Below are 22,813 nucleotides of genomic sequence, written 5' to 3'. Positions count from 1 at the left end.
TGTCTAATTAACATCAGCCCCTCCCACCAGCCCCTCCACCTTACCACCTTCACATGTTACAGGACCTGCTTGATTTATCACCATCTGAAATGATCTGGTCACCCATACTGCCGATTATTCTTCGATAGAAGGGAAACTTTATAAGGAGGGACCTTGTTTTTCTTGCTTAATATTGCATTCCTGGTTCCTGGAATAGGGCCAGGTGCTATGGATGGATGGATGGATGGATGGATTCTAGAGGATGAATATGTGCTAGAGGCTTACTTAATATATGCAGAAAGAGCACTGGGAGGGGTAATCAGCTGAACTGCAGGAAGTTGAGTCAGGCTTCCTGGAAGAAATGATGCCCAAACATAGACTTAGAGAATGAATAGTGAAGGGAGGGCAGGGTGGAAGGGGAAAGTATTGGAAAACATCATAGGCAGCTCCACATGGGGAAGGCTTGGTCTGTGTGCCTTGCCAAGGGGAGTTGGGAGAGCTAGACAAATGGATGCTCTTTCCCAAAACATGGAAAGTAACCAGAATATTCTGTCACTAAGTGGAGATATCCGAGTTACATACATCATAAGCTGCTGAAAATCTGAAAAAAAAAAATTGAATTTATCCATCAGACTCAGGCTTATACCTGTTGCTTTCTGGAATAATCTAGCCCTTACGTTCCTTTAGTAGAATTCACTAAGCACCCCACAGACCTCTGAAATGATGAAGAAAAATCCAATCTGACAGATGAAATGAGGATGGAGAAAGTGACTCTCTGGCCAGATCTCTAAGAGGGTCATGTCTGTTTATTTCAGCAAAGCATTTTTAGTGGTGTCTAATGCTAAAAGGCTTCCTCTTCCCACCCACCCTGATTCCCATGGAAGGTTTAGGTTTGGAAAAGGAGTCATATTAATTAAATAACAGTGTACATTAAGAGATTTTTTTTATTATGAGACCAAACATACCAAGGATTACCAAAGATTTATATAACAAAAGACAGTTTTAACTTGTTAAACTTTGCCGTGGTCCAGACCAAGTGAATCAAGTTATTTGTTTAAAAAAAAAAAAAAACTGATTTCAAAAGACCATGGTATATTTGCTTTTCCTTTTTTCTTAGCTAAATTTCACAGAATTTACTTATGCATTTATTTATTCTTCCAGACTTGGTGCAGGTGTGGTTGGAATTGTTAATATACCCTTGGAGATCATGGAGCCATCCCATAATAAGCAGGAATTTCTCAATGTCCGAGAGTATAATCATCTTCTAAGAGTCATGGGGCAGTACTTAGTCCAGTACTGTAAGGACACGGGGATCAGTGAGTATTCAGTAGTACATAGTAAGAGATATTTAACTGGGAGTCATCTTGTGTGATTTCTTTAAGCTGAAATGATTGCACTGATTTAGGCAACTGGTAGCCCAAAGCCCTGAAAGGGAGTTCCTTTTATTTATAAAAATAATAATATTGGGGTGCCTGGGTGGCTCAGTCGGTTGAGGTCTGCTGTTGGCTCAGGTCATGATCCCAGGGTCCTGGGGTTGAGTCCCACATTGGTCTCCCTTCTTAGTGGGGAGTCTGTTTGTCCCTCTCCCTCTGCCCCTCTTGTGCTGTCTCAAATAAATAAAATCTTTAAAAGATAATAATAAAAGTGATGAGAGGGGAGTCAGTCTCAGAATCTTTCCCAGAATATTATGTGAAAAATATAGCAGCAGATTAAAAACTGTAAGAGGAGGGCAGTAAGCAGAAAGCTGATCATAGAGGAAGGAAGCAGAAGTCTGCTTGAAGAAGGCCTAGGGGGCCACTCTAAGACTCTACTGTGTGGGAAGGAGCACATATGTCCATACAGACTGAGAAGCTCCCATAGCATTGTTATGTCATGCCATAGCAGAATCATTGTTGACCTTGGATAATTGTGGATGTGTATTAAACCTTGTTTTGTAAGACTAACAAGTCTAGGATATGTTAATGAAAATTTTGATTAAAAATCACTGAAACAAATATATTTGGAAACTTAAAAAAAATATGATTTATTTATTTATGAGAGAGAGTGTGAGCCTGTGAGCAGGGGGGAGTTGAGGAGGGAGAGGGAGAAGCAGGCTTCCAGCTGACAGGTAGCCTGACGCAGGGTTTGATTCCAGGACCCTGGGGTCATGATCTGAGCTTAAAGTAGGTACTCAAGTGACTGAGCCACTCAGGCGCACCCCCCTTTCTAAATTTTTATTTACTTATGAGAGACAGTGCAAATGTGTGAGCAGTGGGGAGGAGCAGAGGGAGAGGGAGAAGCAGACGCCCAGCTGAGCAGGGTGCCCATATATTCAGAAACTTAAGATAAACTTTAGTTATCTGGAAAATTCCACTTATTCAGACCACTTCATTCTCCAGAGATACCTGAACAATGAGATGGTGTGCTGTGCATTAATGAAATAAACTTCCTTTAAGTTATGCAGACATAGGGCTTCATTTATGGAAAGAAATAGGCTACTGTGTTCAATGATTTGCATGAAGTATGTATAATTCATGCATATCAAAAATTATGTCTCTACCCTTGAGACAACTTAAAAATCTTACTGCTCTACTTGAAGTCGTGATTTTAGAATATTTTCTTTTCTTTTGTACTCACTTAGCTCAGTGCTGAAATTTTCTTACAGTAGTGAAACAGGAAAGAGTACAGGAACTCAGGGGAGAAGAAGAGGAGTGGGAGTGAAGGTGCGGGCACAGATTTCCTGCCAAAGCTGGGTTTTCATGTCCTGGTCTAAAATGTACTTAGAGTGAACAACAACAGCATCACCTGAGAGCTTGTTAGAAATGCAGTTGAGGGAAATTGGAAGGGGAGGTGAACCATGAGAGACTATGGACTCTTAAAAACAACCTGAGGGTTTTGAAGGGGCGGGGGGGTGGGAGGTTGGGGGAACCCAGGTGGTGGGTATTAGGGAGGGCACGGATTGCTTGGAGCAGTGGGTGTGGTGCAAAAACAATGAATACTGTTAGGCTGAAAAGAAATAAAAAATTAAAAATAAAGAAATGCAGCATCTGAGACCTGCTGGCCTACACTCAGCATGTCAGCAACATCTCCAGTCATCTGTAGGCACAACTGAGTTTGAGAAGCATTGCTCTGAGGAGTGTATCCATGTAATATTTGCTTAGCATAGACATACTTTTTCCACATGTATTTTTTTCTCGTAGACATGTCTGAAGTTATACTAAATGTAGGAGTGAGTACCTTATTTGGCAGGTTATGCTTAAAGCTGTAGAAAACAGAGGACTATCAGAAGAAGATCTAAATCAAGGATTTACTTTCTGGTCTTGAAATGCTAGCATGACATAGTACAAAAGAAAAAACATTAAGCCTTTGGAAGTTGCATGACTGCTCCATTCTCCTCATGTTTTCTCTGTAATCTCTTCCTTGTCTTGCTCATCCTTGCAATAAGGAATAACCTCAGAAAAAGGCATGAAACTTAAAGGTGATAGGAACCATCTCCATCTGGCCCACACTTCCCCAGAACAGTCTTAGTGAGTTCTGTTCTGGGGAGAGCTCTCTTGAAGCCCCTTTTCCTGGTGGGGTTGCCCTCCTAACAACTGGACTTTCCACTCTTGTCTGCTCCCTCCCCTCTGTGTAACTCCCCAGCCCTATCTCAACCTAATTTTTTTCAGAAACTTCTCAGTGGATGTACTAGGATTCAAAAGTAAGTTAGGTTTGGCCTTTTGTCCAGAACTCCCATCTTCTAGTAAATCGCCAAAATGACCAACACAAAGGGAAAGAGGAGAGGTACCCGCTCTGTATTCTCTAGGCCTTGTAGAAAACATGGTAGTGTTCCTTTGGCCACATACATTCGAATCTACAAGAACTGTGATATTGGGGACCTCAGGGGAATGGGCACTGTTCAAAGAAGAATGCCCCACAAATGTTACCATGGCAGCACTGAAAGAGTCTATAATGTTACTCAGCATGCTGTTAGCATGGTTGTAAACAAGTTAAAGGCAAGATTCTTGCCAAGAGAATTAATGTATGGATTGAGCATATTGAACAGTCAAGGAGCCAAGAGAGCTTCCTGAAGCCTGTGGAGGAAAATGATCAGGAAAAGAAGGAAGCCAAAGAGAAAGGTACTTGGGGTCAGTGGAAACACCAGTCTGCTCCACCCAAAGAAGCACACTTTGTGAGAACTGATGGAAAGGAGCCTGAACTGCTAGAACCCATTCCCTATGAATTGTGGCTTGATAAATGTAAAGAAAATAAAAAAACCTCAAGATTATAAAAATGTTTCTTTTTTTAAAAAATATTTTATTTATTTATTTGATGAAAGCACAGTGAGAGAGGGAACACAAGCAGGGGGAAAGGGAGAGGGAGAGGGAGAAGCAGGCTTCCCGCTGAGCAGGGAGCCCGAGACTGGACTTGATCCCAGGACCCTGGGATCGTGCCCTGAGCTGAAGGCAGAGAGATACTTAACAACTGAGCCACCGAGGTGCCCCAAAAATGTTTCTCTTAATTGAGTAGAAATATGGTGTCTTTTCCCCAAAAAAATATTTAAAGCAAAAATAATAATAATAATAATAATAATAAGTTAGGTTTGTATTTGAATTATTAATGCCATGTTGTTTTCCTAATTTCATAATTGCCTAAGAATTGGTTCCTGGCTGGGGGTACTTTTACAAAAGGTGTTCCTCAAGAAGGAAGTCAGTGAGTGGAGAAAGGAGAGCGAGCATGTGTGTTTGTTTACATGACAGCCTCATCTCAAAACTTCTTATTGAACTGAATCAAGTAATCAAGGTCAGAATTGGTAGTCTCAGGAACTGTGCTGAGGAGATGGGCTTTCAAGTTCTTTGTGTATTAATTCCCACAGGAATTAATACACAAAGCATTAGATAACTAAAGTTATCTAATGCTTCCTAATACTCTAGAAGCCAGTATTATAGGGCACATAGTTTTAATGAAAAGTATTTGGGTAGATTTTTGCTTTATAAATAAAAGATGTAGTCTTTGTATTTGCTATAAATCTGATCTGTTTTTATGGAAAATTGAGGCCTTGTAAAAATCAAATCCACAGAAAGGGAAATGGAGAGGTAACGACTTTGTGTCATTTATCAAATCTGCATTTATGTTTGGCACAGTTGATGCTAAGAACCTCAAAAATATTTCCCTTGTCTTTAGTCTGACCTCACCTCACTGTCTGCTAGATATTTCCTGAAGTTTTATGCATCCTTACAGTGAAATAGAAGTATTGATCATCAGCTTTTTGGAGTAGGGAGAGGAGAAGGAAAAGATAGAAGACCATCAAATGAAATTTGGATTTGAAAGGAAGCAATTACACAGAAATTTATTACTAAAACTTTTCTAAAATGGGTCAGAATACAGCCGATGTGATAAGTGAAACCTGGGACATAATAAACATGACCTCTCCTAGCAGAACTCAAACAAGAGGGCTTCAGAGGGGCAAGAAGGCTAAAAATCTTATAAGCCGGTCTCCCCCCTGAGGCTTTAATCTCCTCTACCTCACCCACTCCGGCCCCAGGCAAGTGGACCACCATTTTAAGCCTGGGTGAGGGTTTCTTGTGAGAGAAAAATTGCCACTTCTTGAGGCAGCCCATGAATCTCTACACAATTGTATTAAAAAATTACATTTTCATAGCAGAGTCACATCTGTTCCTCAGATGTTGTTACATTCATTTACCTGTGGTAGGCACAGAGTGTTAGAAGACTAACAGATCAGACCAGTCCACCCTCTCTGGGAGTTTGCAGTCTAGCAAGGCTAACACGATTTGACAATTAGAAGTAGGATTTGTGCCCAACAGAGAAGAAGCCAGTGCTCTGGAGCCAGAGAGGCCTCCATGAGGAAGTGATGTTTCCTGAAGGATGAGGAGGCATTAGCCAGGTCAACAAAATTTTTCCCTCTTGGGGCCATGAAGGATAGGCCTAAATAAAGCCTTTCCAGATGACAGGTATTTGAGGACAACCTTTCTCTCTTCAGCTTTATTTTATCCTAGCATTTCCAAGTTCTGTTGCTATTCTTCATTTGATGAGTATTAAATATATTCACCATTTTAATGTTATATTTTATGTGTGCTGGTCACATAAAAACAAAAATTTCAGAGGAAACCCAGCCTTGAATAAAATAGGATCATCTCTTTCTTCTTAAGTTATTATAATTCTACTATTGCAGCCTGATGTATTAACTCTCAGTAAGCACATTATTGACTTTCAGTGTCTTTATTGCCAATTAAAATTCTTAATAAAATTTTTAGTATGTATTCTTGTTAAGCCATACATCTCATATTTTTTTCCAGTGTTTTTGGAGACTAGATTAGAACCCTACATTTAGTCCTATTAAATGCTATCACCTTATTAGGCCCATACTTTCAGGAATCTCTTGTTGACTTCTAATTGATATGCCATTTTTCCGGATAAATTTGGCCAGTATTTTCTCTATTATTTCTTGTAAATCCTGCTGCAAAGGATAGAAAAATCAAGCACGTGGCCCTCCATTGTTGACCTCCACTGAGATAGAATATGCTGGATATTTATTATACTGGATAAATATATTAATCAATTACAAATCTTCCTAGTTAGGCTGTCATTTCGCTTACATCAGTGTCTCAGTTTGTGTATAATTTTGAGAGTGAGAGATAGTATTTGTTAGATGGAATAGTTTTTGAAAAATAGATAATGCTTTACATCTTAGGTTGGGCTGCTATAACAAAATACCATAATCTGGTGGCTAATGAACAGCATAAATATATTTCTCACAGTTCTGGAGGCTGGAAGTCCAAGATCAGGGTCCCAGTATGGTCGGATTCTGGTGAGAGCTGTCTTCTAGTTTGCAGACTTCTGCCTTCTTATATTCTCACCTGGTAAAAAGAGAACTCGCTTGCTCTCTGGGCTCTTGTAAGGGCACTAATCCCATCATGAGGGTTCCACTCAGATGACCTAATTACCTCCCAAGGACCCCACTGCCAAATACCATCACCCTGGGAATTAAATTTCAACATATGAATTTAGTGGGGTTGCAAACATTCAATCCATAACACTAATAGCTGTAATTAGCCACTCAATGACAAATATTGTTTCTCTTATGGTGAGTTTCCATCTATAAGATCTCAAAAAGGCACTACAAGAAGAATGAAATGGGACATCTCTGCTAGGGATACATGTTGAGTGAGGAGGTCTATATAAATATTAAAAGAGACTATGATTCGGGGCGCCTGGGTGGTTCAGTGGGTTAAAGCCTCTGCTTTCGGCTCAGGTCATGATCCCGGGGTCTTGGGATCGAGCCCCTCATCGGGCTCTCTGCTCAGCGGGGAGCCTGCTTCCTTCTCTCTCTCTCTCTGCCTGCCTCTCTGCCTGCTTGTGATCTCTGTCAAATAAATAAATAAAATCTTTAAAAAAAAAGAAAAAGAAAAGGGACTATGAGTCAAGTTTATTTGGAGATGTAGGTCAAGAAATAATTCATATCTCTTTTTTAATTTAGTTTTTCAAGGTACAGATTTTATGTATTCTATTTCATTTAAAAAATATATATATATACATATATTTAGATTTTATTTATTTATTTGACAGAGAGATCACAAGTAGGCAGAGAGAGAGAGAGGGAAGCAGGCTCCCTGCTGAGCAGAGAGCCTGATGCGGGGCTTGATCTCAGGACCCTGATCATGACCTGAGCCAAAGGCAGAGGCTTAACCCACTGAGCCACCCAGGCGCCCCTAAAAAATATATTTTCAATATTATATGTTATTTTTTAAAGAGTTTATTTATTTATATAAGGGGGAGGGAGAGAGAGCATTAGCGGGGGGAGGGGGGCGGGGGCAGGGCAGGCAGAGGCAGACAGAGAAGCAGACTCTCCACTGAGCGTGGAGCCTGACCCAAGGCTCCATTCCAGCACCCTGAGATCATAACCTGAGCAGAAGTCAGACACTTAACTGAATGAGCCAGCCAGGTGCCCCTTATATGTTATGTTTTATTTTGAAATTTTTCATTTTGGTATTAATGGACTGTATTGTTTCACCAGAATTCTTATGTTTTAGTCCAAACCCCTAAAACATCAGGATGTGACTGTATTTGGGGCCTTTGAAAAGGTGATTAAGTTAAAATGAGGCCATTAGAGGGACGCCTGGGTGGCTCAGTGGGTTAAGGCCTCTGCCTTCGGCTCAGGTCATGATCCCGGGGTCCTGGGACTGAGCCCCGCGTCGGGCTCTCTGCTCAGTGGGGAGCCTGCTCCCCTTCCTCTCTCTGCCTGCCTCTCTGCCTGCCTCTCTGCCTACTTGTGATCTCTGTCAAATAAATAAATAAAAATCTTGGGAAAAAAAAAGATGAGGCCATGGAGTGAGCCCTAATCCAGGTTGACCAGTGTCCTTTTATAAGGAGAGGAAATTTGGACAGAGAGAGTCTAGGGATGGGTGTCTCCAGAGAAAAGATGATGTGGGGAAATAAGTTCCCATTGTTTACACCACCCAGTCTGGATTTTGTTGTTGTTCTTGGCAGCCCTAGCAAACTAACATATATGGGAATTTGTAAAATTAGAATTAAAGAGAATATTATAATGAAACCCATAATTCTATCATCCAATCTCAACAGTTATCAACTCCTGGGCAAATTGGTATCATCTATATTCCTCCTACTCCTCAACAACTAGATTATGAAGAAAATTCCAGACATTGTATGTCAAATATATTTATCATGTCTTTTTTAATTTTTAATTTTTTAATTTAATTTTTTCAGCATTCCGAGACTCATTGTTTATGCACCACACCCAGTGCTCCATGCAATACGTGCCCTCCTTAATACCCACCACCAGGCTCACCCATCCGTCTACCCTCTTCCCCTCCAATCCCTCCACCCTCTTCCCCTCCAAAACTCTCAGTTAGTTTCTCAGACTCCACAGTTTCTCATGCTTCATCTCCCCCTCTGATTTCCCCCAATTTTCCTTTCCTTCTCCTAATGTCCTCCATGTTATTCCTTATGCTCCACAAGTAAAAACCATAACTGGCTCTCTCTGCTTGACTTACTTCACTCAGCATTATCTCCAGTCCTGTCCATGTTGATACAAAAGTGGGTATTCATCCTTTCTGATGGAGGTGTAATATTCCATTGTATATATGGACCATATCTTCTTTATCTATTTGTCTATTGAAGGGCATCTTGGCTCTTTCCACAGTTTGGTGATTGTGGCCATTGCTGCTATGAACATTGGGTTATGGATGGCCTTTCTTTTCGTTACATCTGTATCTTCGGAGTAAATACCCAGTAGCACAATTGTAGGATCATAGGGAAGCTCTATTTTTAATTTCTTAAGGAATTTCCACACTGTTTTCCAAAGTGGCTGCCCCAACTTGCATTCCCACCGACAGTGTAAGAGGGTTCCCCTTTCTCCACATCCTCTCCATCACTCGTTGTTTACTGTCTTATTAATTTTGGCCATTCTAACTGGTATCTCAATGTGGTTTTGATTTGAATCTCCCTGATGGCTAATGATGAACATTTTTTCATGTATCTATTAGCCATTTGTCTTCTTTGGAGAAGTGTCTGTTCATGTCTTCTGCCCATTTTTTGACTTTATAAAAGAAAGAACTCTGTTTAAAAACATAATCACAATACAGATATAATACCTAAACAATTATCAATACTTCCTTAATACAATTTCTAATTATTTCCCATCATAATATAATTCATGGTCCTTCTTACCCATCCCCATTTTTCTTTTTATCCCTTGTTTTCCCCTGCAATTTATTTGTAGGAAAACTGGACTGGTTGTTTCACAGTTTCTACATGCTGTAAATTTTGCTAATGGCCTTCCTGGGTGGGGTTTAACAGCTTCTTTCATTCTGTTGATTTTTCTGCAAATGAGAAGAATCTAGCAGCTTGACCAAATTCAGACTTGGAGTTTTTTCATTTGTTTTTTATCAAGATGCTTCATAGGTAGTATTGTGTTCTACCATCAGATTGTCTGATTCTCTCTTTTAATATTAGCAGTTAACGGTCAGTATTCAGATCCCTTAGGAGTTCCAAATCTTGTATTTCTACCATATTTTTATCATTTATTAGCTCTAAGAATTCTGTACAGAAAAACTTTTTTCATCTTCCATTTGGTCACCTATGCTAGTTTGTATTTTAGCATTTGACAGAAAACAACTAGAGCTCTATACTGATTAAAAAAAAAAAACTTGCATTTTTTAAAAGATTTTATTTATTCATGAGAGACAGAGAGAGAGGCAGAGGGAGAAACAGACTCCCTACTGAGCAGGGAGCCCGATGCAGGACTCGATCCCAGGACCCTGGAATCACGACCTGAGCCAAAGGCAGAGGCTTTAATCCATTGAGCCACCCAGGCGCCCAAAAAACTTGTATTGAGTAAAAGCTTGATTAGAGATCAAATTAAAACAACAAAAATGATAAAGACATTTACCTGACTTATAGGACATAAATATGTTCTCTGTTTAAAATCATTACTTCATGCCAGTTTTCAACAAATAGCAGGATGGTTCAGGAGTTCATTGAATTGATTTCTGTTCTAAAAAAAATCACATTCTTATATTTTATCCATTTACACTGCTTTCACCTGGTAATTGAAATTATCACCATCGACAGTGGTTATGCTTCCTTTTCTTTCTGACTGCACTTGTATTATTATCATGATAATGACATTTTTTACATCTACAATGAATTTTCATGCTAAAATATCTCAGAGGATCTTACTTATATTGCAAATAAAATACTAAAAAGCCTGATAGCCTTCTTTTGTCTGGAATTAAATACACTTTTATTCTTACAGTCTGATTTCCCTTGCCATACCAGGAACAAGACCTCAAAACTCTGTTAGTCCACTTATGTGCACCTTTAGTAAAGAAGAGTAGGTTGCATCTTAATGAACTTAAAACAGTGCAGCCAGCATTAAACATGTGTTGTATCAACAAAAAAAGTAGGTTGCATTGGCCAGGGTCAGAGTGCATGGAGGAAATCCTCGTGCTCCCCATCCTGAAGCTAAATGGTCAGACCATGGAGATTGATCATGTCCAGCCCAGAATACATCCACAGCACATGAATCATGTCCAGCACAGAATATATCCATTCTGTCGAGAGCTCGTTGGGATTATTCAAGTCATGGTGGATGGTTGGCAAGTGTTGGAGAGGGTCATCTAAACATCAAGTCAATTTTTGTCACCTCTGGAGACTGGGGCCTGAAAGTCATGCTCCTGGGCTGGTGCCTCTACTCGGGTTTGCCAGCGGCAGATTACTTCAAGCAGCAGGTTCACCTTGGGCTGCCGGCCCAATAATGGACTTCTAGATATGAACAAGGGCATCAGCCTGAAACACACAGGCACTGATGACTGTAAGAACATTGCCACCATCATGAAGATACTTGCAAAGCAAGGTTTTATTGTCAAGCAGACCTCACCATTCTGATTGGCGGAGGACAAGATGGGGCAGGACAGGGAAGCTTCTTCGCCTAGCCCAGAACCCTCCTTTCCTTCACCAGAGGGGAAAGGGGAGTATAGCACAGCTCTACATCCAGAGTGTCCCACAGCCTTCCCTGTGGGCTTATGCCCTGGGTAAGGATTTGACCACTTGGCCCCTCTGCAGCAGACACTTTGTGCCGTGCACCCTACCCCTCAACCTCAGCCCAGTATTAGGGGGCTAGGGGGACCGAGGTACTCACCGCCTCCTCCCTGGTACACAGGTTTCTGCTGGAGCCACCAAGCCCCCCTGAGCCCCCTCCTGTCCGTATTGCATGGTGTTTGCTGCCCCTAGGACTCCAGGACAGATCAGGCCCCATCCTGGTGTCTACCCCTGCCCCCACTGTGAACATGCCACTGAATAAAGTCAGGGAAATGAGAAAAAAAAAAAAAAAAGTAACTTTGAATCTTTAGATTTCTGAGGACCTTAGGTCTGTGGGCTTTGTGTATGTCTGAGTAAAGTAAATCCTGGTAGAAAGATAAACTTTGCTAACCCAGATATTTGAGAGATTGAGCTGGTTGGCTAGGCAATTGCCCATAACGACACAGAACTCTAGCACTATGCTTTAGATTAGATTATTATGTCTAATTTTAATTTCGCCATTATAGAGGGAATTAGAAAAGTTGAGTGTGTGAAAAGAAAAGCAGTGAAAATGATTAAATAAAAATATAACCTAAAAAGAGAAAGTAAAATTTCTTTCTTCCTGAGGGAAGACACAAAAGAAACCTAACATTTGTCAGTTTTGTTTCTGAAGGCTTGTTGTCAATGGGGCCCCTAACCCTCTTCCTTCTAGGGTCCAGCGCACACAACGGTGTGTTTCTGAGCTGGGAGCCGGGCAGCCCTAGAGGGCTTTAGAGTGTGGTTTGGAATCTTCGAATCCCTGTCTACCAGTAATTGTCTAAAATGGCATTATACCTTATATATGCATATGCTACAGTTTTTCCAATATATATAAATGTAATTTGGGTAGTAAAATCTAGAATCACATAGGAGTGCTATTGAATTCAGTTAATTTTTTTGTCATGTATTTTCTCAGGTAGAGAGAGGGGGGGTTAGTGGTTCTGAACTTTTTTTTTTTTTTTTTATGGTTTAGGGAGCTTCTCGTGGGAAACCCACTGATACAGAACAAGAGAAAATGATGCTATGTTGCCAGGTGAGGTAATGAAGTTGACACTTCAGGGACTTGGACCAATTCCTCCGATTCTTGGAGCTCTGCCCTGGAGCCTTCTGTGCTCACAGCAGAGTGAAGTGAAAACATTCTGGCCATGGCTGCCACCTACTTCTGCCACTGACCATCCTGGTGAAGTGAGAATTGCATAACCCGCTCCGCTCCACCCAGGAGCCAGGGGAAGCTGTGGAGCTGTGGGCAGCTTCACCAGCACTGAAGACCTCTTGCTTTGCTGTCTTTGGGCAAGTGGTTATGTAGCAGCTGTCATCAGGTGCCCTGCTGACACTCTAAGCCACCACGGCCGCTCTCCCTCGTTAGTGGCCTTTGGTTTCACAGTCCTCCGCAAGAGTGTACAGGTCTCATTACGAACTGATTGGGGTTGGTATGTTGGTTGAAACCAGTTTGCCATCCCTATCCCAGCGACTCCAGCACGAATATAAATGATCAGTGATCACACATGGATCAGCTTAGGAAGGGTCTGATGTCTGGCTTGGCTAAGAATGAGGGGTAATGATAAACAGGACAATTTCAACAGAGCAGGAGGCATGACTTAAAATCCGCTGTGAAGGGATATGTAATTTCTATCTCAGGAGATCTTTAAAAATAGAATATAATCATCTATTTAGTTGCAGAACTACCTAAAGTTGGGGACCTGATTTAAGTACCTTCATCTTACAGTTTTCCTGGTGCTTTGATTTTGTAACTGTTGTAGCCTTCCTTATTTTGATTGAAACCATCAAAGCTTTGCTTTGGTAGTTTATTACTGAGTGTTATTACTTCTTCTCTTGGCTAATTGATTCCCTGGATGTTTCTGTACATTCTATGAATAGATATGAAACTGACATCTAGGAAGGTGTTGCATTTCTCTTCCTTTTAAGAGGCAGAGTCTTTGTGAACTGCTCTTTTAGTTACTGGTGTTTGGCAAATATTTAGTAAGTTACTGCAACAGTTCCCATTATTTTTTCTGAGTTTTAAAAGTCTCCTGAAAAATTAATCAGATTAATTTAAACATTTGGAATCTTCTGAATAAAGTACTCTCTACATAGCTAGCAGTAAATTAAAATTTCAGTTCTCAGATACTCATTCTAGAAATTAGGACTTTAATTCTGTGTTCATTAATCCCTGATTATTCTAATTTAACAACCTTGTTGATTATTCAAGCACAAATCTCAAGATAGGTATTCTTTTATAATTTTGAATATTGTCTGTGTGCTTGCAGCCATTTCTTGTTTACAAAATAAATTGAATTTTTAGATAAGAATACCTTTAGGATATTAATATAATTTTGGAATTAATAAAGTTTGGGTTTTCTACATAGTAGCCTTTATAAGTAGGTGTATTAGGATATATTTTAAAATACATGTATTAAGATGTATTAAGATATATTTTTAAAAATCAAGTACTTTTCAAATTTTGAGATTTCACCTCTTTTAATGCCTAGATAAAAGGGCAATTTAAAAAATCCTCATCAAGACATTAGCAAAACATTAACAAAAACATCAGTTAATAAAGACACATATATAACCAAATGTCCATAATTATATACCACACCATTAGTCAAAGCCAACTTAATATCATGAATGATTATTAATTTTACTATTCCTTTTCAGACTAGGACAAGAATTTTTTTCCAGCTTTATTAGGATATAATTGACAAAAAAGAATTGTATAAACTTAAAATATACAACATGATGATTTGATGTGTATATACATATGCATATACATTGTGAAATATTTACCACAATCAAATTAATCAACATATCCTTCACCTCATACAGTTATCCTTTTGCATGTGTGTGGAGGTAGAATAGAGGTAGAATAGAAGTAGAATGCTTAAGATCTGCTCTCTTAACAAATTTCAAGTATACAATACTAATCATCATTGTCATGGCATACATTAGATCCTCAGAATTTACTCACCGTATTACTGAAAGCTTGTACCCTTTGACCAACATTACCCCATTTTCCCTACCCTACAGCTACTGGCAACCACCATTCTACTTTCTATGAGCTCAACTCTATTTCTCTATTTTTTTTTTAGATTTCTACATATGAATGATACCATACAGTGTTTGTTTTTCTCTGGTTTTTCACTTAGGATAATGGTTTTCAGGTTCATTCATGTTGCAGATGGCAGGATGCCCAACTTTTTATGGCTGGATATTATTCCATTATCTAACCATATATTCTTTAACCATTTATCCGTCAATGGACATAGAGGTTCCGTATTTCTGTATCTTGGCTATTCTCAATAATGCTGTAGTGAACATGAAAGTGCAGATACCTCTTTAAGGTATCTGCAGATACTGATTTCATTTCCTTCAGATGTGTATCCAGAGGTGGGATTTCTGGGACATATAGTAGTTCTATTTTTAATATTTTGAGAAATCTTCATACTGTTTTCCATAATGGTTGTACCAATTTACATTCCCACCAACAGTGTGTGAGGGTTCCCTTTTCTCCATATCCTTATCAGCACTTGTTATCTCTTCTTTTTGATAATAGCCATTCTGACAGGTGTGGGGCAATATTCTGCTTTTGACTTCTATTTCCCTGACGATTAGCACCTTTTCATGTACCTTTGGCCAACCATCTATTCAGGTCCTTTGCCCATTTTATTATCAGTGTGTGTTATGTTTTTTTTTGTTTTTGCTATTGACTTGTGTGAGTTCTGTGCATATTTTAGATATTAAGCCTTTATCAATATATGGTTTGCAAATATTTTCCTCCTCCTGTATGTTGCCTTTTCATTTTGTTGATTGTTTTCTTTGCTGTGAAGAAGCTTTTCAGTTTGATGTAGTCCCACTTGTTTTTTGTTTGATTTTTGTTTGTTGTTGTTGTTTGTTTGCTTTCCTTACCTGTGCTTTTGGTGTTGTATCCAAAATAGACCTGTGTCAAGAAACTTTTCCACTATGTTTTATTCTACAATTTTATGGTTTCAGGACTTATGTTTAAGATTTTAATCCATTTTGAGTTAATTTTTATATGTGATGTAAGATAGGGCCCAGTTTCATATTTTTGCATGTGGATATCCAATTTTTCCAGCGCCGTATATTAGAGAGATTGTCCTTTCCTTGATTGTGTGTTCTTGGTACCCTTGCCAAAGATTAGTTGACCATATATGAGTGAGTTTATTTCTGGGCTTTCTATTCTATTCTATTGGTCTTTGTATCTGTTTTTATGCCATAATCATGCTGTTTTAATTACTATAGCATTGTAATATGTTTTGAAATCAGGAAATGTGATGCCTCCAGCTTTTTTCTTCTTTTTCAAGATAGTTTTGGCTTTTCAGAGTATTCTGTGGTTCCATACAAATTTGGAGATTGTTTTTTATACTTCTTTTGTGTTAACTCTATAGATTGCTTGAGTACTATGGACATTTAAAAAGTATTAGTTCATCCAACCCAAGAATGTGGGATATCCTTCCATTTATTTGGTATCTTTGCAATTTCTTTTATCAGTGTCTTATTGTTTTCGGTATATAGGAATTTTACCTCTGTGGTTAAATTTAATCCTAAGTATTTTACTGTTTTTTATGTTATTGTAAATGAGCTTGCTTTCTTAATTTCTCTTTTGGACAGTTCATTGTTAGTGGCAGAAATGCGACTGATTTTAGTATGTTGCTTTTGTATCCTTTGTCTTTACTGAATTTGTTGATTAGTTCTAGTAGTTTTCTTGGTGTAGTCTTTAGGTTTTCCATATATACTGTCATGTCATCTACAAACCAGAATTTTTTTTTTACTTCTTCCTTTCTGATTTGGATGCTATTTATTTTTCTTTTTATCTAATTGCTCTAACTAGGACCTCCAGTATAATGTTGAATAGAACTGATGAGGGTAGGGATCCTTGTCTTTTTCCTGATCTTGAAGAAAATCTTCTAACTTTTCACTACTGAATATGATATTAGCTGTGGGCTTGACATAATGGCCTTCATTGTGTTGAGGTACATTCCTTCTATACCTAGTTTGTTGAGCTTTTATCTTAAAAAGATAATGAATTTTGTTATTGTTTTTTAATTGAAGTGTAGTGGACATATACTATTATATTAGTTCAAGTGTACAACATAGTGATTCAACATTTATGTATATTATGAAATGCTCATCATGATAAATCTAGCTATCAATTGTCGTCATACAAAGTTGCGACAGATCATTAACTATATTCCCTATATTGCGAATTGTATCCCCATGTCTTATTATTTTAGAACTGGAAGTTTACACCATTTATTTATTTATAAAGATTCATTTACATATTTTAGAGAGAGAGGGCATGGTGGGAAGGGGAAGTGGGAGATGGAGAGAGAGAACCTTAAACTGCCTCCCTGCTTAGTGCAGAGCCCAGCAACCCTGAGATCATGATCCGAGTCAAAATCAAGAGTCAGACATTCAATTGACTGAGCCACTCAGGCACTCCTAGAAGATTGTACTTTTTAATTCTCTTCCCCTGTTTTATTCATTCCTCCTGCCAACTACCAGATTGTTCTCTATTTATGAGTTTGTTTCTGTTTTGTTTTGCTCTTTAGATTCCACATATAAGTGAAATCATCTGGTATTTTTCTTTCTCTGTCTGATATTTTTCACTTAGCTTACTATCATCTAGGTCCATCCAGGCTGTCACAAATGACAGAATTTTATACTTTTTTATCGTTTAGTAGTTCATTGTGTATGTATATCATATCTTTATCCATTTGTCCACTGATGGACACTTAGAGTAATTCCAAATCCTGCTATAGTAAATAATGCTGTAATGAACATGGGAATGAATGTATCTTTTCGAATTAGTGTAAATACCCAGAAGTCTTATTGCTAGATCATATGGTAGTTCTATTTTTAGTTTTTTGATAAAACTTCATACTTTTCCCATAATGTATGCATCATTTTGCATTCCCAGTCACTGTGCACAAGGCTCCCTTTTCTCCATATCCTCACCAATACTTGTCATTTCTTGTCTTTTTATTAATGGTCTTTCTGACAGTTATGAGATGGTATCTTATTGTGGCTTTGATTTATATTTCCTTAATTGTTAGTGATGTTGAGCATCTTTTCATTTGTCTGTTGGCTGTATGTATTTCTTTGGAGAAATGTGTATTTATGTCATCTACCTATTTTTTACTTGGATTGGTTTTTTCTTTTGATATTGAACTGAGTGAGTTCTTTATATATTTTTGTTTTGTTTAATTTAAATCCTAGTTAGTTAATGTGTAGTGTAATATTGGCTTCAGGAGTAGAATTTAGTTATTCATCACTTATATATAATACCCAGTGCTCATCACAAGTGATCTCCTTAGTTTCTGTCATCCATTTAGCCCATCTGCTGCCCACTTCCTCTAGAGCAACCCTGTTTGTTCTCAATAGGTAAGAGTCTCCTATGGTTTGCTTCCCTTTCTTTTTTTTCTTCTTCCCTTGTGTTCATCTGTTTTGTTTCTTAAATTCCACATATGAGTGAAATCATATGGTATTTGTCTTTTTCTAACTGACTTAGTTCACTTAGCTTAACTTTAGCTCCTTGCATGTTGTTGCAAATGGCAAGATTTCATTCTATTTTATGGGTGAGTAATATTCCATTATATATAAATTCCACATCTTCTTTATCCATCAGTCAGTGGTCATCTGGGCTCTTTCCATAGTTTGACTATTGTTGATAATGATGCTTTAAACATCAGGATGCAGGTGCCCCTTTGAATCAGTATTTTTATATCATTTGGGGAAATACCTAGTAGTGCAATTGCTAGGTTGTAGGGTAGCTCTATTTATAACTTTTTGAGAAACTTCCATGCTGTTTTCCAGAGTGGCTGTACAAGTTTGCATTCCCACCAACTGTGTAAGAGGGTTCCCCTTTCTTTGCATCTTCACCAACATCTCATGTTTCCTGTGTTGTTAATTTTAGCCATTCTGACAGGTATGAGATGATCTCTCATTGTGGTTGTGATTTGTATTTCCCTAATGATGAGTGATGTTGAACATTTTTTCATGTGTCTGTTTGCCATCTGGATATCTTCTTTAGAAAAATGTCTGTTCATGTCTTCTGCCCATTTCTTGATTGGATTATTTGTTTTTTGGGTGTTGAGTCTTATAAGTTCTTTATAGATTCTGGATGTTAACCCTTTATCTGATAAGTCATTTGCAAATATCTTCTCCCATTCTGTAAGCTTTCTTATAGTTTTACTGATTGTCTCCTTCACTGTGCAGAAGCTTTTTATCTTGAAGTCCCAGTAAGTTCACATTTGTTTTTTTTTTTTTTATTTGTTTGTTTTTCTTGCCTCTGGTAATGCATCTAGTAAGAAGTTGCTATGGACAATGTCAAAGAGCTTGCTGCCTGTGTCTCCTCTAGGATTTTGATTGTTTCCTGTCTCACATTGAGGTCTTTCAACCATTTTGAATTTGTTTTTGTGTATGGTGTAAGAAAATGGTCCAGTTTCATTCTTCTGCATGTTGCTGTCCAGTTTTCCCAACACTCATTTGTTGAAGAGACTGTCTCTTTTCCATTGGATATTCTTTCCTGCTTTGTTGAAGATTAGTTGACCATATAGTATGCATCCATTTCTGGGTTTTCTGCTTTGTTCCATTGATCTGTGTGTCTTTTTTTGTGTCAGTACTACACTGTAGTCTCGATGGCTACAGCTTTGTAATGTAGCTTGAAGTCTGGAATTGTGATGCCTCCAGCTTTGTTTTCTTTTCAAGATTGCTTTGGCTTTTTGAGGTCTTTTGTGGGATATTTTTTATATTAGCCCCTTATCGACTGTCATTTGAAGATATCTTCTACCATTCAGTATGTTGCCTTTTCATTTTGTTGATGGTTTTCTTTGCTGTGCAAAGCTGTTTAGTTAGATGTAGTCTCTTTTGTTAAGTTTTTGCTTTTTTTCCCTTTGCTGGAGGAGACACCCCCCCCCAAAAAAAAACGCTCAGACTGATGTTCAAGAGCTGCCCCTAATGTTTTCTTCCAGGAGTTTTATTTGTTTTGATTTTACATTTAAGTCGGTAATTCATTTTGAGTTATTTTTTGTATATGGTGTAGATTTCATTGTTTTGCATGTAGTTGTCCTCATATGTTCTTTCTATATCTGTTGGGATGATCATATGTTTTTAATCTTTCTTTCCATTAATGTGGTGCATTGCATTTATTGATTTGTATATGTTGAACCATCCTTTCATCTGGGGATAAATCCCACTTGATCATGACATATGATCCTTTTTTTGTGCTGTTGAATATCATTTGTGTGTATTATTTTGAGGAGTTTTCCATCTGTATGCATTGGTGATAGTAGCCTGTGCTTTTCTTTTGTGTAGTGTCTTCATCTGGTTTTGGAATTAGAATAATGCTGGCTTCCTAAAATGAGTTTGGAAGTGTGCCCTCCTCTTCCATTTTTTGGAAGAGTTTGAGAAGAATAGGCATTAATTGTTATTTAAATTTTTGATTGAATTCACCAGTGAAACCATCTGGTCCTGAGCTTTTCTTTGTTGGGAAACTTCTGATTATTGATTATATCTTCTTACGAGTTACAGGTTTTTCAGATTTTCTATTTCTTCATAATTCAATCTTAGACATCTGTATGTTTCTAGGAAATTACCCATTTCTTCTAGATTATGCAATTTGTTGGCATATCATTGTTCATAGTAGTCTCTTATCTCTCATATTTCTGGGGTATCAATTGTAATGTGTCCTCTTTGGTTTCTGATTTTGAGTCTTCACTCTTTTTCTAGTTTAATTAAGGGTTTGTCAATTCTGTTTATATTTTCAAAAAGCAGTTTTTAGTATTGATCTTTTCCATTTTTCTATTCTTTCATTTATTTCTGATGATATTTGCTATTTCCTTCCTTCTAACTTTGGGTTTCATTTGTTCTTTTTCTAGCTCTTTGAGGTAGAAAGTTAGATTGTTTATTAGAGATCTGTCTTGTTTCTTAATGTCAGTATTAATCACTATGAACTTTCCTCCTAGAACTGCTTTTATTGCATCTGTTAAATTTTGATATGCTGTTTCTATTTTTATTTAACATATTTTTATTCAACATATTTTTAAATTTATCTTTTGAGTTCCTCTTTGACCCATTGGTTATTTAAGAGTATATTGTTTAATTTTGCCTGTTTTGAATTTTTCATCTTTTCTCCTATTATTAATTTCTAGTTTATACTATTATAGCCTGAAAAGATATTTGATAAGGATTTTAGTATTTGGAAATTTGTCAAGACTTGTTTGTGGTATAACATGATCTGTCCTGAAGAATGTTCCATGTGTTTTGAGAAGAATGTGTATGCTGCTGCTTTGGGGGTGTGTCTCTTAGGTCCATTTGCTCTAAAGTACAATTCACGTATAGTATTTCCTCACAATTTTTCTCTGTTATTAATCTATCCATTGTTGAAAGTGGGTTAATGAAGTATCCTACTATTATTGCACTCATTCTGCCTTCAGGTTTGTTAAGATTTGTTAAGATTTGTTTAATATATTTAGGTACTCTGATTTTGGGTATATATATATATATATGTGTGTGTATATATATATATATATATATATAAAAAATTGTTATTTCCTGCTGATGAATTGACTCCTTTACCATTATAAAATGACTTCCTTTATCTCTTGTTCTGCTTTTTGGGTTATTTTGTCTGATATCAGTATAACTATTCTTACTCTCTTACTCTCTTTCGGTTTCTATTTGCATAGGATATCTTTTTCATTCCTTCAGTTTGAGTTTATGTATAGCCTTAAAGCTGAAGTGAGTGTCTTATAGTCAGCATATAGTTAGGTCTTGTTTTTTTAATCCATTCAGCCACTTTATGTTTTTGATTAGAGAATTTAATCCATTTACATTTAACATAATTATTGATAGATAAAGACTTATTATTGCTATCTTAATGGTTTTTTTTAAAAGATTTTATTTATTCATTTGACAGAGAGAGAGAGATCACAAGTAGGCAGAGAGACAGGCAGAGAGAGAGGGAAAGCGGGCTCCCTGCTGAGCAGAGAGCCCAATGCGGGACTCGATCCCAGAACCCTGAGATCATGACCTGAGCCGAAGGCAGAGGCTTAACCCACTGAGACACCTAGGTGCCCTATCTTAATGTTTTAATTGCTTTTTTTTAGTTCCTTTGTTATTTCCTTTCTTGCTGTCTTCCTTTGCAATATGATTTTCTATAGTGTAATGCTGTGAATCCTGTCTCTATCTTTTGTTTTACTTTATCATTTGTTTTGTCTTACTTTGTTTATCCTAGGTTTTGCTTTGTGGTTACTATGAGGCTTGCATAAAGCATGCTTTAGTTAGAATAGTCTATTTTAAGTTTATGACAGGTTAACTTCAATCTCATAAAAAAGCTCTACATTGTTACTCTCTTTCCCCACAAACATTCTTCGTTTTTTATTTCACAATTCACATGTTTTAATATTATATATCCACTAAGAAATTATTATAGCTATACTTATTTTTAATACTTTTGTCTTAACCTTTATACTACAGGTAAATGAGTTATACACCACGGTTATAGTATTACACCATTCTGAACCTGATGATATACTTACTTTTACCAGTGAATCTTACACTTTTATGTTTTCAAGTTACTAATTAGTATCCTTTCATTTCAGCTTAAAGAATTCCCTGTAGCATTTCTTGTAAGGTAGTGGTAATGAAAAACCTTAGTTTTTGCTTAGGGAATTCTTTGTGTCTTCCTAACTTCTGAAGGACATATTTGCAGGCTAAATTATTCTGGGTTGGCAGGTGGTGGTGTTCTTGTCATTTTTTTGTTTTTGTTTTTGTTTTTTTCCAAAGCACTTTGATTATATCATTCCACACTCTTTTGATTTGCAAGGTTTCTGCTGAAAAATCCACTGATAACCTGATGGAGTTTCCCTTGTATGGGAGGACTTTTTTCAGGTTATCTGTATACATGTCTACAGACTGAGTAACACATAAAAGAAAATAGAACTGGCATGATATGTTTGCTCCTGCTGCTATCCCTCTGGCTTACTTATCCACTTAGTGAAGCATCTGCCTAGTCTTCAGGGTCCAGTTCTTAGAAATTTGTTTTAATAACATGTTGTAAGTTGTGCATGTTGGAGTTGTTTCTATCTGGAGAAACAAAGTTGAATTTCTCTTGAAAGTTAGAAAAAGCCATTTCTGACCCCCACAGTGAACAACTCTGGTTGTTTTCTTTGTCCTGATATCTGCTTTTAATAGTATAATATCTTCTACCAGGCCATCTCTTGATATTTTGAGCTACTGAATATCCTCTCTTCTGCTT

General features: G+C 37.6%; 1 protein-coding gene and 1 pseudogene across 2 annotated transcripts in view; both read left to right on the top strand.

The window, feature by feature from the left end:
* Positions 1–22,813, top strand: part of MORC1 (MORC family CW-type zinc finger 1) — a gene marked incomplete at both ends in the record, with an annotated part of 175,129 nt that overhangs the window by 74,375 nt on the left and 77,941 nt on the right. The window contains one exon of the mRNA XM_080799256.1: positions 1,141–1,295. Within this exon, the coding sequence (XP_080655382.1) occupies positions 1,141–1,295 (155 nt within the window). The remainder of the gene's footprint in view (positions 1–1,140; positions 1,296–22,813) is intronic.
* Positions 3,714–4,228, top strand: LOC308350517 (large ribosomal subunit protein eL21-like; annotated as a pseudogene). Its single transcript has one exon. The product of its transcript is annotated as a large ribosomal subunit protein eL21-like (transcript).

The sequence above is a fragment of the Martes martes genome, assembly GCF_963455335.1.
Source record: "Martes martes genome assembly, chromosome: 1".
Taxonomy (NCBI): Eukaryota; Metazoa; Chordata; class Mammalia; order Carnivora; family Mustelidae; genus Martes; species Martes martes.
The sequence above is the reverse complement of the archived record's forward strand: the minus strand, read 5'-3'. Positions and strand labels throughout refer to the sequence as shown.